At 32.7% G+C, this 14381-nt stretch overlaps 1 protein-coding gene across 1 annotated transcript in view; it reads right to left on the bottom strand.

The window, feature by feature from the left end:
• Nucleotides 1-726: 726 nt before the first annotated feature.
• The window catches only part of KLHL4 (kelch like family member 4), a 177031-nt gene continuing 163376 nt past the window's right edge, over nucleotides 727-14381 (bottom strand). The window contains 2 exon segments of the mRNA XM_039221751.1: nucleotides 727-912; nucleotides 2423-2594. Of these exon segments, the coding sequence (XP_039077682.1) occupies nucleotides 853-912; nucleotides 2423-2594 (232 nt within the window). The 3' untranslated portion in view covers nucleotides 727-852.

The following is a 14381-nucleotide window of genomic DNA, read 5'->3' on the forward strand; positions in this document are numbered from 1 at the left end:
AACCTGTTTAACTTTATGATATTTGTTTACATAGTTCACAGAGATGTTTGAGAATACTACTTTCTATATACGCAAGGCCCTGACACTCTAAAGCTGAGATCACAGTTTGTATCAATACGATACATATTCACTCTTTTATTATATAGGTTGCATGTATGAAATTATAATATTTTACTGGTAATTTAATAAGACAATATATTAAAGAATATTAAATCTATATGTGTGCTTTGGAACATGGTACTGTAAAAGAGTAAGTCTGAAAATTTTAATATACTGTGATCAGCATGTCAAATTATGTAAATGAGTTAATTTTTGGCCTCAACCTAGCAAAAGCTTTTTTGTTTATAAAGGTGAGGTGTAATTTATCCATTTGGAATATTTTTGAGTAAAAGAATGATTCCTTACTGAAAACCACACTTCATATTTTAAGTTTTAGATGTTCTTTTTTATATATTTCAGATAATAGGGTACTTTTTGCTTTTTGAAATAAAAAAATGTTTTTAACTTTTCATATTCTTAACTTAAAAATTACCAATGTGTTTTCAACCTTTCATACCTTGGCAACTATTGATTTTCCTTAAAAATTTTAGTAAGGCGGCTAAACCTAGGTTATTGGATTTCCATTTACATTGTCAGCTGCAACAACACATATACTTAACACCTATATGTAATTCGTGTTTGAAAACTTGCTTTGACTTCTCAAATGATAACAATTATAACTACATATTAAAATGACACAATAATGTTCATGTTTTATTACTAATTGAAGGAAATAATATATTTCTTCTTCTTCTCTTCTTTCTATTCCATTTCTTGAAATGACCAGTTTCTGTCCTATTGATACAAAGAGCTTTATGGTAGCTTCACCACCACAACACTTGCACCAGCTCTTCCAATGTTGAGAGGAACTTCCTAACACAGAAAACAAAATCAAGGAAAGAAATTACTATTTTAATGAACACTGTACTCAGCATACTATAGATAATACAACATTATCTAATAATACTAGTTGATAATACTAGTTGAACAAGTCTTTAACTATTCTGGTCCGACCTTGCCCTGGTATAAAGATGGAAAATGCAGCCCAGGTAACTGTCCAGTATGGTGGAAAGAGAATATTACTTAAATGATGTAGATCTGAGTTTGAGGAGCAGGTGATTTGGGGTGATGATTTTCTCATTTGAAAAATTACAGCTAATAATACTCATCCTTCAAGGTTTTTGTTAGGATTAAGTGAGACAACGTATAAAAATAACTTGGCAGATAATGGTTATAATTCCATTATCTGTTAGTTCTCTTTCACTCTTTCCAAAGTCACACAATGAGTGAAAAGTCAGGAATAGAATCAAAATCTCTTAGCTACTTGGTCTACAACTTACAGAAAAGTAAATTCCACAACCTCATACAAACATTTTGATTACTGTATTTGATCTAACAACTCTTTGTTTCCTAAAAAATTGTTCTGTCATTCCTAGCTGGTCCTGAGTATTGATAAAGTAAGCAGCTACCTACATGGCCAAATTTGAATGTTCCTGAGGGTCTTAATGAATCAAATTGTTGGAGGAAATAGACAGAAAGCCATTATCAGCTATCATTATATTAACACATATTTATTTACAACAGTAACCAACTTACTATGTAGACTACAAAGCAGCATAAAGTCAGTGTAAAGAAAGATGACATTAGATACTAAATACAATGTTTGTCTGTTTGTGGAAATGATGAAGAATTAATCATACTCTAATATGTTTTATTAAGCCATCATTTAATTGATAGAACACCATTGGATATTTTGGAAGAAATTCATAGTTATCACTAGAAAAATGTCAAAAATATCAGGTTTGACTTTAGCATCCTCAAGATATACCTTCAGGGCCTCTTGTACTCTCCTTAGAATTTCTTCTGTTAGATGCCTAGCACTCATGAGAGGGGTTTACTTCTGGTGTCCATGATGCACTAAATTCCTTAAATGACTGATTAAGATGAAAATTCTTGCAGTTTATACAATCTCTATAAAAAAGGAACTGAAAAAATATTTCCCCTGGACAACAGCAAATAAGAAGGAGCAGATATTTGTAGACAAGGACATTGCTCTTGAGTTCTCACGTTATAATACACACATTAAAAAGCCAGAGTAAAGCTTTTGAATTATTGACTCTGATTCACTATTATGTGAAAGGATTGAGTCCATAAAATCAAGAGAATGTGCTGTTCCCTTTAATATAAGTATTGATGGATCCTGCTAATGACAAATAGATCTATTATTTCTCTGTAGCATAGATAAAGCAAATACTGCAAATTTCACTAAAATATTCTGGTTAGGCCCTAGAAAAGAAAACGATGGGATTAATTCTAAAATATATTTTTTAAACTTTTATTAAAATCTGAAGTGTACTAATTTAAATACTTTCAATGAGATTACCTCTTTCCATTCGTCTTTCTGTGCATCATAAGACTCAACAGTGTTCATGTAAGTATGTCCATTATATCCTCCAACTACATAGAGTTTGTCTCCGAGGGCACAGACAGCAACAGCATCTCGAGGAATACTCAGAGGTGCCACAGTTGACCATGAATCATTTTTTGGATCATACCTAAAGATGTTAAGGAAGACAATTGAAAGGGGAAGTCCAATATTGTTAAAAATAATAAGCATTAATAAAATGTATACTTATCCAATATAAGGAATTAAAAACACATTATATATATCAAGTTTAGTTTGACCAATAAACATTGAAGATAAATACATAATTCTAATCGGCCACAGGAAATCACTCAAAGCATATCAAAAATGTATTTCCTTTCCAAAATACTATGCATTTCTTTCATCAGTACTCAGATTCTCTGTGAGGAAATTTCACATATTAGCATCTTAACATTATTTGAAAAAATGCCGCCTCTCTTTTTTAGTATGCTATTTGGAGAGCTTTTGTTTTTTTCTTAGTCTTTGTTTATCAAAAGTTATATGTGAGATGCCTGATCTTGTCATGTGAGAGCTCAAATTTCAAATAAATCTGAATATGATTTTTTTATTTTTTGTTTTGTAGACTGTAGTAAAATAGTTTTAGTACTATTTGTAGTTAGAATGATGATATCCTATCTTCCCCTTCCCCTCATAAGTATTCCTACTTATTATCACAGGAGGATTTTTTCCATTTTATTCTGAAGTTAACTTCTTATCTCCAAACCTCCAAACCTTTTCTGTAAGCAAAATGAAAGAGAATTCAGTAAAGAATAAAATCTTTTCCATGAATTCTTTCTTAATACTTGAAGCCTTTAAAAAATGCATAATACTAAAATATGAAAGGAATGAACAATAGAAGAAAATTTATATAATTATACATGGAAATATTCTCTGATTTTATATTGGCTTATGTACAAAACTCAATGAAAAAGGTTTATTTTACAGAAGATATTTTTATTTATTACCTTTTACTAATCTTATTATACTTATTACCCCTTTTATTTCTGTTTTCATCTCCTTAATTATATTCTTAATTATCTAATCTCAGGTTACATTTGAACTTGGTCTCACATCCAGTAAATAATATCTGAAATCAGCAATAATTAAAATTTCTTTCATGTCCCACACATATTACTGAGTGTTATGTAACATATCATCTTCAATTTTGATGCTATAATAAAACCTAGAACCAGAAAATCCATAACTGTATGCTTTAGTTAAGAAAAATTTTCAACATATATGCTATTGTTAATTGATGCTGCACTCAACTAATAGAGTACACACGTAAATGAATGGGGAACTAAGGCACACAGAAGGATTTCTTTACACATTTGCATCTAAACCTGACTTTCCTATAAGTTCATGATAATGTTAAAAAATCTGGCTAATCTGGATACTGTTTGATTAACATGAAGGATTGGGGTAATGTTGAATCCTTTGAAGAAAAAAAATTTGCACTATGGTTACTATCTGTAAAGACACACAGGAGAAATTATTAAAGTAACAGTTAACCACTGTATCACTTTCAAATTAAATAGCATCATATCTTTCCCTTTTTGTTTCTGTTTTTGAATCTCTCCTCGCTTTGAATTTATATATATATTTCCTAGTAGAAACAAAATGGAGACTGGAATAAAGAAAGTTCCTTATAGACTTATTCTTATTCTGACAGAAATTAGGAATGATTTGCTTGACTTCTTTGCCTCAATTTTCTCATCATTATAGAAATGGTAATCTCTGAATCAACCAACATATTTATGTGATGATTTTAGAAAAGTTTAAATGATTACCTTTATTTAAGGTATTAATTAAGGTATTAATAACTCAATTATTTATTGAATGAGATTCCTAAGGTATGAATAGACTAACACTGTTTTAGTTGTTGAAAACAGTGTCAGGAAAATTGTCTCAGACATAAAAATGAGGATAATCCAATTTCATAGAACATGAACTTTGCATTGGCTTTCTACTAACAGGACCATTTTATAACTCTGTAGGTGTTAGGTTCTAGAAAACTGAGTTTTCTTGTGATTCTTATACATGAAAACATAAATGTAATTTTCCTGATATAGAATTAATTTCCACCATGTAGAAATGACCCCCAATGATTACATTTTACTCTCTATAGGATACTAATTATTTTCTTGTCTATTAATATTTTTCAGTACTCCTAATTGACTATATGCATTTTCTTCAAAGATTTTTGAGAGATTCAATGTTAATACCTTATAAGTTACCTCATTAGTTAATGAATCATAAAATCTTTGACCCATGTTAATTTTATATTTGTATGAAAGTCATAACTATAATTTTTTTGAAAACTATAACTTAACATTAGCCATTTCCTTAAGTTCTTTTGAAGGAAAACACCAATAAGGGGATAATAATAGTAATGACAATAATAATCATTACAAAAATAATACAAACAAATACAATACCATCAGCTAATTTCTACTGAGTACTTAACAGGTGCCAGGCAATGTGCTAAGTGCATTATCATTTATCATATTATTCTCTGTGAATTTGACACTATAATTATTCCTTTATTTTTCCACATGAGGTGTAGTTATAGGATGTAAAATAACTGGGTCAAGGTGACAAAACTTGTCAATAGTGGACCTGGGATTTGAACTCAGGTTTGTCTGACTCCAAACTCAATACTTTTAACTAGTACACTATATATTGTTTTGGTATATGGGAAGTGCTCTTTTATTCCATTAATTTTTAAAAATATATCTGAATTAAAAAAATAAATTTTTGGAAGTGTAATTATGTAAATAAATAAGATTAAACCTTTAATTATTAAGATATGTTTGTAAATGCTAATTTTGTAGTCCTCACTATGAACTTTTCTATATCAAAAATATGAACTGAGTTTATGTTTTTCTAGTTGCATGTGCAAATGCCTTTTTAAATTAATATAGATATTTTATGAAATTGTAAGGTTAATTTTATAGTGAGCAGTCTACTGTGCTAAAATGCAATCCAACTTCTTTATCCTTCAGGTATTAACATAGAATTCTACAACTTCAGGGGTTCATAAACTTAAGCCAGGGAAATGTTAGCACAATAATAGGAGACAAGTTGATTATTTAGTCAAAATATTTTATGTATTCTATGGGGCACTTGGGTGGCTCAGTTAAGCATCTGACTTCTGCTAAGGTCATGATCTCATGGTTCCTGAGTTTGAGCCCTGCATTAGACTCTCTCCTGTCAGTGCAGAGCCAGCTCTGGATATTCTATCTCTCTTTCTCTCTGCACTTCCCCCTTCTCTCTCTCTCAAAAAGAAATAAACATAAATTAAAAATTATTCTATTTATTCTAGACTTTCCTTTGTGAAATATATATCTTTTTCTACCAAACTCAGTTTTGTGCACACATACATTTAGATACAAAGAACGAAGCAAATGCAACATAAGTTATACCACTAAGATTCAATAAGATGCCTGCAATCTGAATTAGAACAAAGCATGGATACTATTATACATAAAAATCACTGATGTGGACTTATTACAAGAAAGAAGCTAATATAAGGGCTTAGAATATTATCTGTTTATAAATTTACATGATTTAATTATTAATTACAAAACTTTTGTGAAGGACGATTTGATTTTCATAATAAAAAACCTTCATGACTTTTTATTAATTAGATATAATTTTGTACAGTACTGTGTTATTTTGTATAAAACTCTTCTAGGTAACTTTTAGTATTTTTGTTAAGGAGATAATTTCTCTATATCAATATGGAGAATATGGCCACTCTTGCTTCGTGTTCCCATAAATGCATTACTCCAATACAGTTTTAAATATTAATGGAAACTTAACATAGGATAACTAGTTTTATATGGATTTGTTTGTACTTTTATGAAATTGAGTTTTCTCAAATATAGTAATTTCTTATATTGTCTGTTTAGGTTATAGGAGTTGATTTAGTCTTTTCCACTATCAACAGTCTTAAATAAAGAGTATTATAGTATTCTTAGTTTTGTAAACTCAAATATTTTCACAGGCATAAATATAGAATTCAATGCCTAGGTACTATTACTTAAAATGAAAACTACACATACCTTTTATGAGTAAAAGTATGAAGTTTTTTGAGTGAGTGTATATATTTTCTGACAGGTGAGTTTGTATTTAATCTTTTGTGAATTGTATGCTGTCTACAATTTTCTCTGGTGTATTGAAGGCATAAACAAATTATCTAGGCAATTAAATAGGTGAGGGGTGTTTAGGAGGGCACTTGTGATGAGCAATGGGTGTTGTATGTAAGTGATGAATTGCTACATTCTACACCTGAAACTCATATTGTACTGTATGTTAACTAACTGTAATTTAATAAAAACTTGAAAAAATAAGATTAAAATAGATAATTGAGGAAGACTCAAGATGGCAGAACAGAATGGAAGACTTTTTTTCCATCTCATGTACATGAAATACAGGCAGATCAACACTAAACCATTCTGCACACTTAGAAAACTGAGTTCAGGATTAACACAACAATCTGCACAACCTGAACCACAGATCTCAGCAGAAAAATAGGTAAGATTGTTTTTATTTTCAATTTTTATTAAAAATATTTTTATTTTTTCTACTAAATTTTACCTATTTGTAAATATTACAAATCTATTTTACTACCATCATTTCAATTTATTCTATTTAATTGTATTCATTTTCTTAAATTTTCCAACCTTTTCCTTTTCCCCCCTTTTTTCTCTAATCAATCAAGCTTCTTTCAATAACAAGACCAAAACAAACCTAGGATCTAGCATCATTTATTTGATTTTGTGTGTGTGTGTATTGGTTAAAATTTTTTAATTTTAATTTTCTTTATCTTTTAATTCCTTTTCTTCCTCAAATGAAAGAACAGGAAGAAACAACAGCCAAGGACTTAATCAACACAGATACAAGCAAGATGTCAGAACCAGATTTTAGAATCATCATCATAATAATAATTGCTGGGGTCAAAAATAGATTAGAATCCCTCTCCACTGAGATAAAAGACATAAAAGCTAGTCAAGATGAAATAAAAAATGTTATAACTGAACTGCAATCTCAAATGAATGCCGTGGCAGCAAGGATGGATGACACAGAGTAGCAAATCAGCGATATAGAGGACAAACTTATGGAGAATGGTGAAGCAGAAACAAAAAGGGAGATTAAAGCAAAAAAGCACAATTTAAGAATAAGAGAAATCAGTGATTCATTGAAAAGGAACAACATCATGGATGGAACTCGAGGGTGTTATCCTGAGCAAAATAAGTCAGGCAGAGAAGGACAGATACCATATGTTTGCATGTATAGGAGGATTAGGAGGAACTTAACAGAGGACCATGGGGGAGGAGAAGGGAAGAAAATAGTTGGGGAGAGAGAGGGAGGCAAACCATGAGACTCTTGAATACTGAGAACAGACTGAGGGTTGATGGGGTTGGGGGAGAGGGGGAAAAGGGGTGATGGGCATGGAGGAAAGTACTTGTTGGGATAAGCACTGGGATGAGAACAGAATTAAAAAATACTCAGCATGACCAAGTGGGATTTATACCTGGGTTGCAGGGCTGGTTCAATATCTGCAAAACAAACGATGTGATTAATCACATCAATAAAATAAAGAACAAGAACCACCTGATACTCTCAATAGATGCAGAGAAAGCATTTGACAAAATACAGTATCATTTCTTGATAAAAATCTTTAGGAAGGTAGAGATAGAAGGATCATACCTCAAGATCATAAAAGCTATATATGAAAGACCCAACACTAATATCATCCTCAATGTTGAAAAACTGAGAGCTTTCCCCCTGAGGTCAAGAACAAGACAGGGATGTCCACTCTTGACCTTGTTATTCAACATAGTATTGGAAGTCAGACAACACAAAGAAATAAAAGGCACCTAAATTATCCAGAACAAGGTCAAACTTTCACTCTACTCAGATGACATGACACACTATATGGAAAACCCAAAAGATTCCACCAAAAAACTACTAGAACTGATCCATGAACTCAACAAAGTGGGAGGATAGAAAATCAATGCACAGAAATCAGTTGCATTCCTATACACCAACAATGAAGTAATATAAATTGAAATCAAGGAATCAATCCCATTTGCAATTGCACCAAAACCCATAAAATACCTAAGAATAAACCCAAACAAAAAGGTAAAAAATCTATACACTGAAAACTATAGAAAGTAAATGAAAGAAATTGAAGAAGACACACAAAAAAAATGGAAAAATATTTCATGCTTCTGGATAAGAAGTACTGTTAAAATGTCAATACTACCCAAAGCAATCTACATATTCAATACAATCCCTATCAAAATAACACCAGCATTCTTCACAGAGCTATAACAAACAATCCTAAAATCTGTATGGAACCAGAAAAGACCCTGAATAGCCAAAGCAATCTTGAAAAAGAAAGCCACAGCAGGAGGCATCACAATCCAGGACTTCAAGCTCTATTACAAAGCTATAATCATCCAGATAGTATGGTACTGGCACAAGAACAGACACTCAGAGCAATGGAACTGAATAGACAACCCAGAAATGGGCCCACAAATGTATGGCCAACTAATCTTTGACAAAGAAGGAAAGGATATCCAATGGAAAGTATCTTCAGCAAGTGGTGCTGGGAAAACTGGACAGTAACATGCAGAAAAATGAACGCAGACCATTTTCTTACACCACACACAAAAAATAAACTCAAAATGGATGAAAGACCTGAATGTAAGATAGGAAACCATAAAAATCTTCTGGGAGAAAGAAGGCAAGACTATTTTTGACCTTGTCTGCAGCAACTTCTTACTCAACAGTCTCGAAGCAAGGGAAACAAAAGCGAAAATGAACTATTAGTACCTCATCAAAATAAAAACTTCCACACAGTAAAGGAAACAATGAAACTGAAAAGCAACTGATGGAATGGGAGAAGATATTTACAAATGACATATCAGATAAAGGGTTAGTATCCAAAATGTATAAAGAACTTATCAAACTCAACACCTAAAAAAAATAATCCAGTGAAGAAATGGGCTAAAGACATGAACAGACACTTTTCCAAAGAAGGCATACAGATGGCCAACAGACACATGAAATGATGCTCAACATCACTCATCATCAGGGAAATATAAATCAAATCCACAATGAGATCCTATCTAACACCTATCAGAATGGCTAACATTAACAACTCAGGTAACAACAGATGTTGGTGAGAATGTGGAGAAAGAGGGTCTGTTTTGCACTGCTGGTGAGAATGCAAACTGGTGTAGCCCCTCTGGAAACAGTATGGAGGTTCCTCAAAAAATTAAAAATAGAACTACCCTATGACCCAGCGATTGCACTACTAGGTATTTATCCAAGGGATACAGGTGTGCTGTTTTGAAGGACACATGCACCCCAATGTTTATAGCCACACTATCGACAATAGCCAAAGTATGGAAAGACCCCAAATGTCTACTGATCGATGAATGGATAAAGAAGAGAAGAGCTAAAGCTTAAGAAGCAGCATGGCTGAAACTCTTAAGGAAAATAAAACATTTAAAAGGTGCCATATATACAGAGAATCAAAACACAAACAGACACACACATACAAATATACAGGAATCACACATCCAAGAAAGGTCTGAAAAGACCTCAAGCCTTCAAAATGGGTTGATCCCAGACATAGAAGATGATCTACCAATTAGTGATGGTTTTCCCATGCATGGAGCCAGTCTTCAGAGACTGGGGCAGGTATGTTACTTCAAATGCCCAATTTTCCACAAAAGATCACAAAAAACACTAATAAACAGGAAAATGATTTTCATTAAAAAAAAATAAATAAATAAATCTCTAGAAACCATCCCTGTAAAAGCACGGACATTTGACACACAAGACAAAGCCATTAAGATAGTATCATATATATGCTCAAAGAGCTAAAAGAAAAACAGACTAAAGGAAACTAAAAGATCGGGAACTAAAAGAAAACGAAAAGCATCAGGAAAATGATAAATCAATAAAATGAGGATATTAACAAAGGAAAATAAATTATGATGAAGAATCAAACAGAAAATCTAGAACTGAAAAATAAAATTACTGAATTGAAAAAAAAAATCACTAGAGGTGTTCAGCAGGAAACACAGGCAGGAAGAAGAATAAATAAGTTAACCTGAAGACAATTCATTTAAAATTATCAAGTCTAGGGACTAAAGAACACTGAAAAGTGAACAGTATAATGGACTTATGAGACAACATCATTTGGATCAACATAGGCATTTTGGAAGTCACAGAAGAAGAGAGAGGAAAAGAAAGAAATAATATTTGAAGAAATAATAGCTTAAATTTTCACAAACGTGAAGAAAACAAGAATCTACAAATCCAAGCATCTAAGTGAACTTCGAGTAAGACAAATCTAAACAGACCCCCACTGTGATTATATAATCAAATTGTTGAGCATCAAAAACAAAAAGACAATCTTGAAAGCACCAAGAGAAAAGCAATTTTTGACATGCAAGGGGTCCTCAATAAGATTACGAGCCAATTTCTCAGAAAAGTGTAGTTAAGTTATACTTAAAGTACTGAAAGAAAAATCCTGTCAACTGAAAACTCCGTATCTGGCAAAACTGCCCTTCAAAAAAGACGGAAATATTAAGACATTCGAAGATAAACAACTGGTACAGGAGTATATTTATAATAAATCTGTCCTACAAGAAATTCTAAAGTTAGTTCTTCAAGTTTTAATAAAAAAGTACTAAACAATAACTTAAAGTCATATGAATAATGCATATATATTTATATTTACAGAATATGTATATATGAACATATATAATTTCCTGGTAAAAGTAAAAACATGGACTAGTTATTAATAAAACTAGTTATTATTTTAATTTTGGTTTGTATCTCTACTTTTCATTCTTCTTCAGGTCACAGAAAACAAAAGCATACATATAATCATTAGGGTATGCTAATCAGTACTCAATATGTAAAGACATAATTTGTTATATCAATAACATAAAGTAGGGGAGAGGGCAGAGCTGTAATGATTAGAATATTCTTATGCAATTGAAGTTAAGTTGGTATCAATTTAAAATAGATTGGTAAACCTTTAGGATGTTATTTGTAATACCCATGATAATCACAAAAGAAATAATTATAGGGGCACCTGGGTGGCTCAGTCAGTTGGGTGTCCGACTTTGGCTCAGGTAATGATCTCACGGCTCATGGGTTCGAGCCCTATGTCGGGCTCTGTACTGATAGCTAGCTCAGATCCTGGAGCCTGCTTCAGATTCTGTATCTCCCTCTCTCTCTGACCCTTCCCTCCTCATTCTGTCTCTCTCTGTCTCTCAGAAATAAATAAAACATTAAAAAATTTTTAAAGAAATAATTATAGAATATACAAAAAGGAATTGAGAGGGGCATCAAAATATCACTATGAAAAATCAACTAAACACAATGAAGGCAGGAAGAGCAGAAAGGAGGGACAAAATAGCTCTGAGATATATGAAAACAAATAACAAAATGGCAATAGTAATTCTTTCTCAGTAATCACATTAAATGTCAATGGATTAAATTCCCCTATTAAAGGGTAGATCTTGGTAGAAGAATTAAAAAAACAAACAAACAGATTCCAACTATATGATGTCAACAAAAGGCTCACTTTTGATATAAGGAAACACATAGGTCAAAAGTGGAAGAACAGAGGGGTGCCTGGGTGACTCAGCCAGTTAAGCATCTGACTTCAGCTCAGGTCACGATCTAACGGTTCGTGGGTTCGAGCCCCGCGTCGGGCTCTGTGCCGACAGCTCAGAGCCTGGAGCCTGTTTCAGATTCTGTATTTCCCTCTCTCTCTGACCCTCCCCTGCTCATGCTGTCTCTCTCTCTCAGAAATAAATAAAACATTTTAAAAAATGGGACAAGTGTGAGTTAGAACCAGAGTTGCAGCAGACCCCTCCCCTAGAAGATCAGCACAAATCCCCAGCACCCACAAAGTCTGATGACAATAAAGCACTGCAAAGCTTCAGTTCTATTAGTAATAAGATCTAGCTGCTTCTAACAAGCAGACAAAACCACACCTAGTTAAAACTCACCACACACTGGACAAGATCTAAACACTCTTCACTGCAAGCAAGGAGGAACTTTTCATAGGATTGACCTCAGGGAAATAGAAAAAAATAAACCAAAAACCAAACAAAAACAAAAACAACAGAGTGCAAACAGCATACAAACAAAATAAAACAAAGCTAAACAAAAAACGTCCTGAAGCTCTAGGCCCCGGACAGTATAAGCCCTCTTAATATAGCCATTACTCTCAGTAGCAGGAAACATAACAGGATGTCCTAACACATTGAAGACAGAGACCTAGACAAAATGCCAAGATGGAAGAATTCATCCCAAAAGAGAGAACAAGAGGCCATGGCCAAGGATCTAATCAAAACACATATAAGTAATATGACTGAACGAGAATTTACAACATTCAAAGATACTAACTGGGCTTGAGAAAAGTGTAGAAGATGTCTGGGAATCCCTTACCACAGACATAAAAGACCTAAAAATTAGTCAGATCAAAATAAAAACAAAATGTTAGAACCAAGATGCAAAACTGGAGAACGTAATCACCACAAGGATGCAAGAAGGAAGACTGGATAAATGATATAGAAAGTGACAAAATAAAACTGAAAAGGAAAGGGAAAATATTATTGGATCACAAATGTAGACTTAGGGAACTTAAGTGTAATAACATTCATATCATAGTAGTCTCAGAAGAATAAGAGATGGTAAAAGGGGCAGGTTTATTTGAGCAAATGACAGCTGAAAACTTACCTAATCTTAGGAAGTAAACAGACATCAAAACCCAGGAAGCACAGAGGACTACCGTCAAAGGTAACAAAAGCAGGTCAACACCAAGACATATCATAGCAAAATTTGCAAAATACAGAGAAAAGCAGAAAAAAATCCTTAAATCAGGTAGGGGAAAGAAATCCCTAACCTACAAGAGAAGATAAACAAGGTTAACAGCAGATTTCTCCACAGAAACTTGGCAGGACATGGGGAGTGGCATCATAGAGTGAACGTAATGAATGGGAAAAAATAGGCAGCCAAGAATGCTTTATCCAGCAAAGCTGTCACTCAGAATAGAGATAAAGAATTTCCCAGACAAACAAAAACTAAAGGAGTTTGCCCTGCAAAAATATTAAAGGTGGCTATTTGAGTGAGGAACAACAACAACAAAAAAGACCAAAGGCAACTAAGATTACAAATGAACAAAGAAAATCTCCAGAAACACTGACTTTACAGGTAATAAAATGGCAATAAATTCATCTCTATCAGTAATCACTCTGAACGTAAATGGACTAAAGGCTCTAATCAAAAGACACAGTATATTAGAATGGATACAAAAACAAGACCCATCTACATGCTGCCTAGAAGAAACTCATTTTAGACCTAAAGACACTTGAAAATTGAAAATGAGAGGATGGAGAACCAACTTTTATGCTAATGGAGATCAAAACAAAGACAGAGTAGCCATACTTATATCAGACGAACTAGATTATAACAAGACTGTAACAAGAGATGAAGAAGGCCATTCTATCATAATTAAGCAGTCTATTCAGGGGCGCCTAGAAATTTTAACTGGAAATTTTGAGTGGAAAAAAACAACAACAAAACAAAAGACATAGGGTATCAGAATGGATAAAAAAAAAAACAAGACTCTTCAATATACTGGTTACAAGAGACTCGTTTTAGACCCAAAGACACCTACAGATTGAAAGTAAGGGGATGGAACACCATCAATCATGCTGATGATCATCAAAAGAAAGCTGGAATATCATTATTATATCAGATGAACTAGATTTTAAACCAAAGACTATAACAAGAGATAAAGAAGGGCACTATATTATAAAAAAGGGTGCTATCAAACAATAAGATCTAACAATTATAAAAATTTTGTCCC

Source organism: Hyaena hyaena, unplaced genomic scaffold (genome assembly GCF_003009895.1).
Source record: "Hyaena hyaena isolate Hyena2069 unplaced genomic scaffold, ASM300989v1 scaffold_1017, whole genome shotgun sequence".
NCBI classification, from domain to species: domain Eukaryota; kingdom Metazoa; phylum Chordata; class Mammalia; order Carnivora; family Hyaenidae; genus Hyaena; species Hyaena hyaena.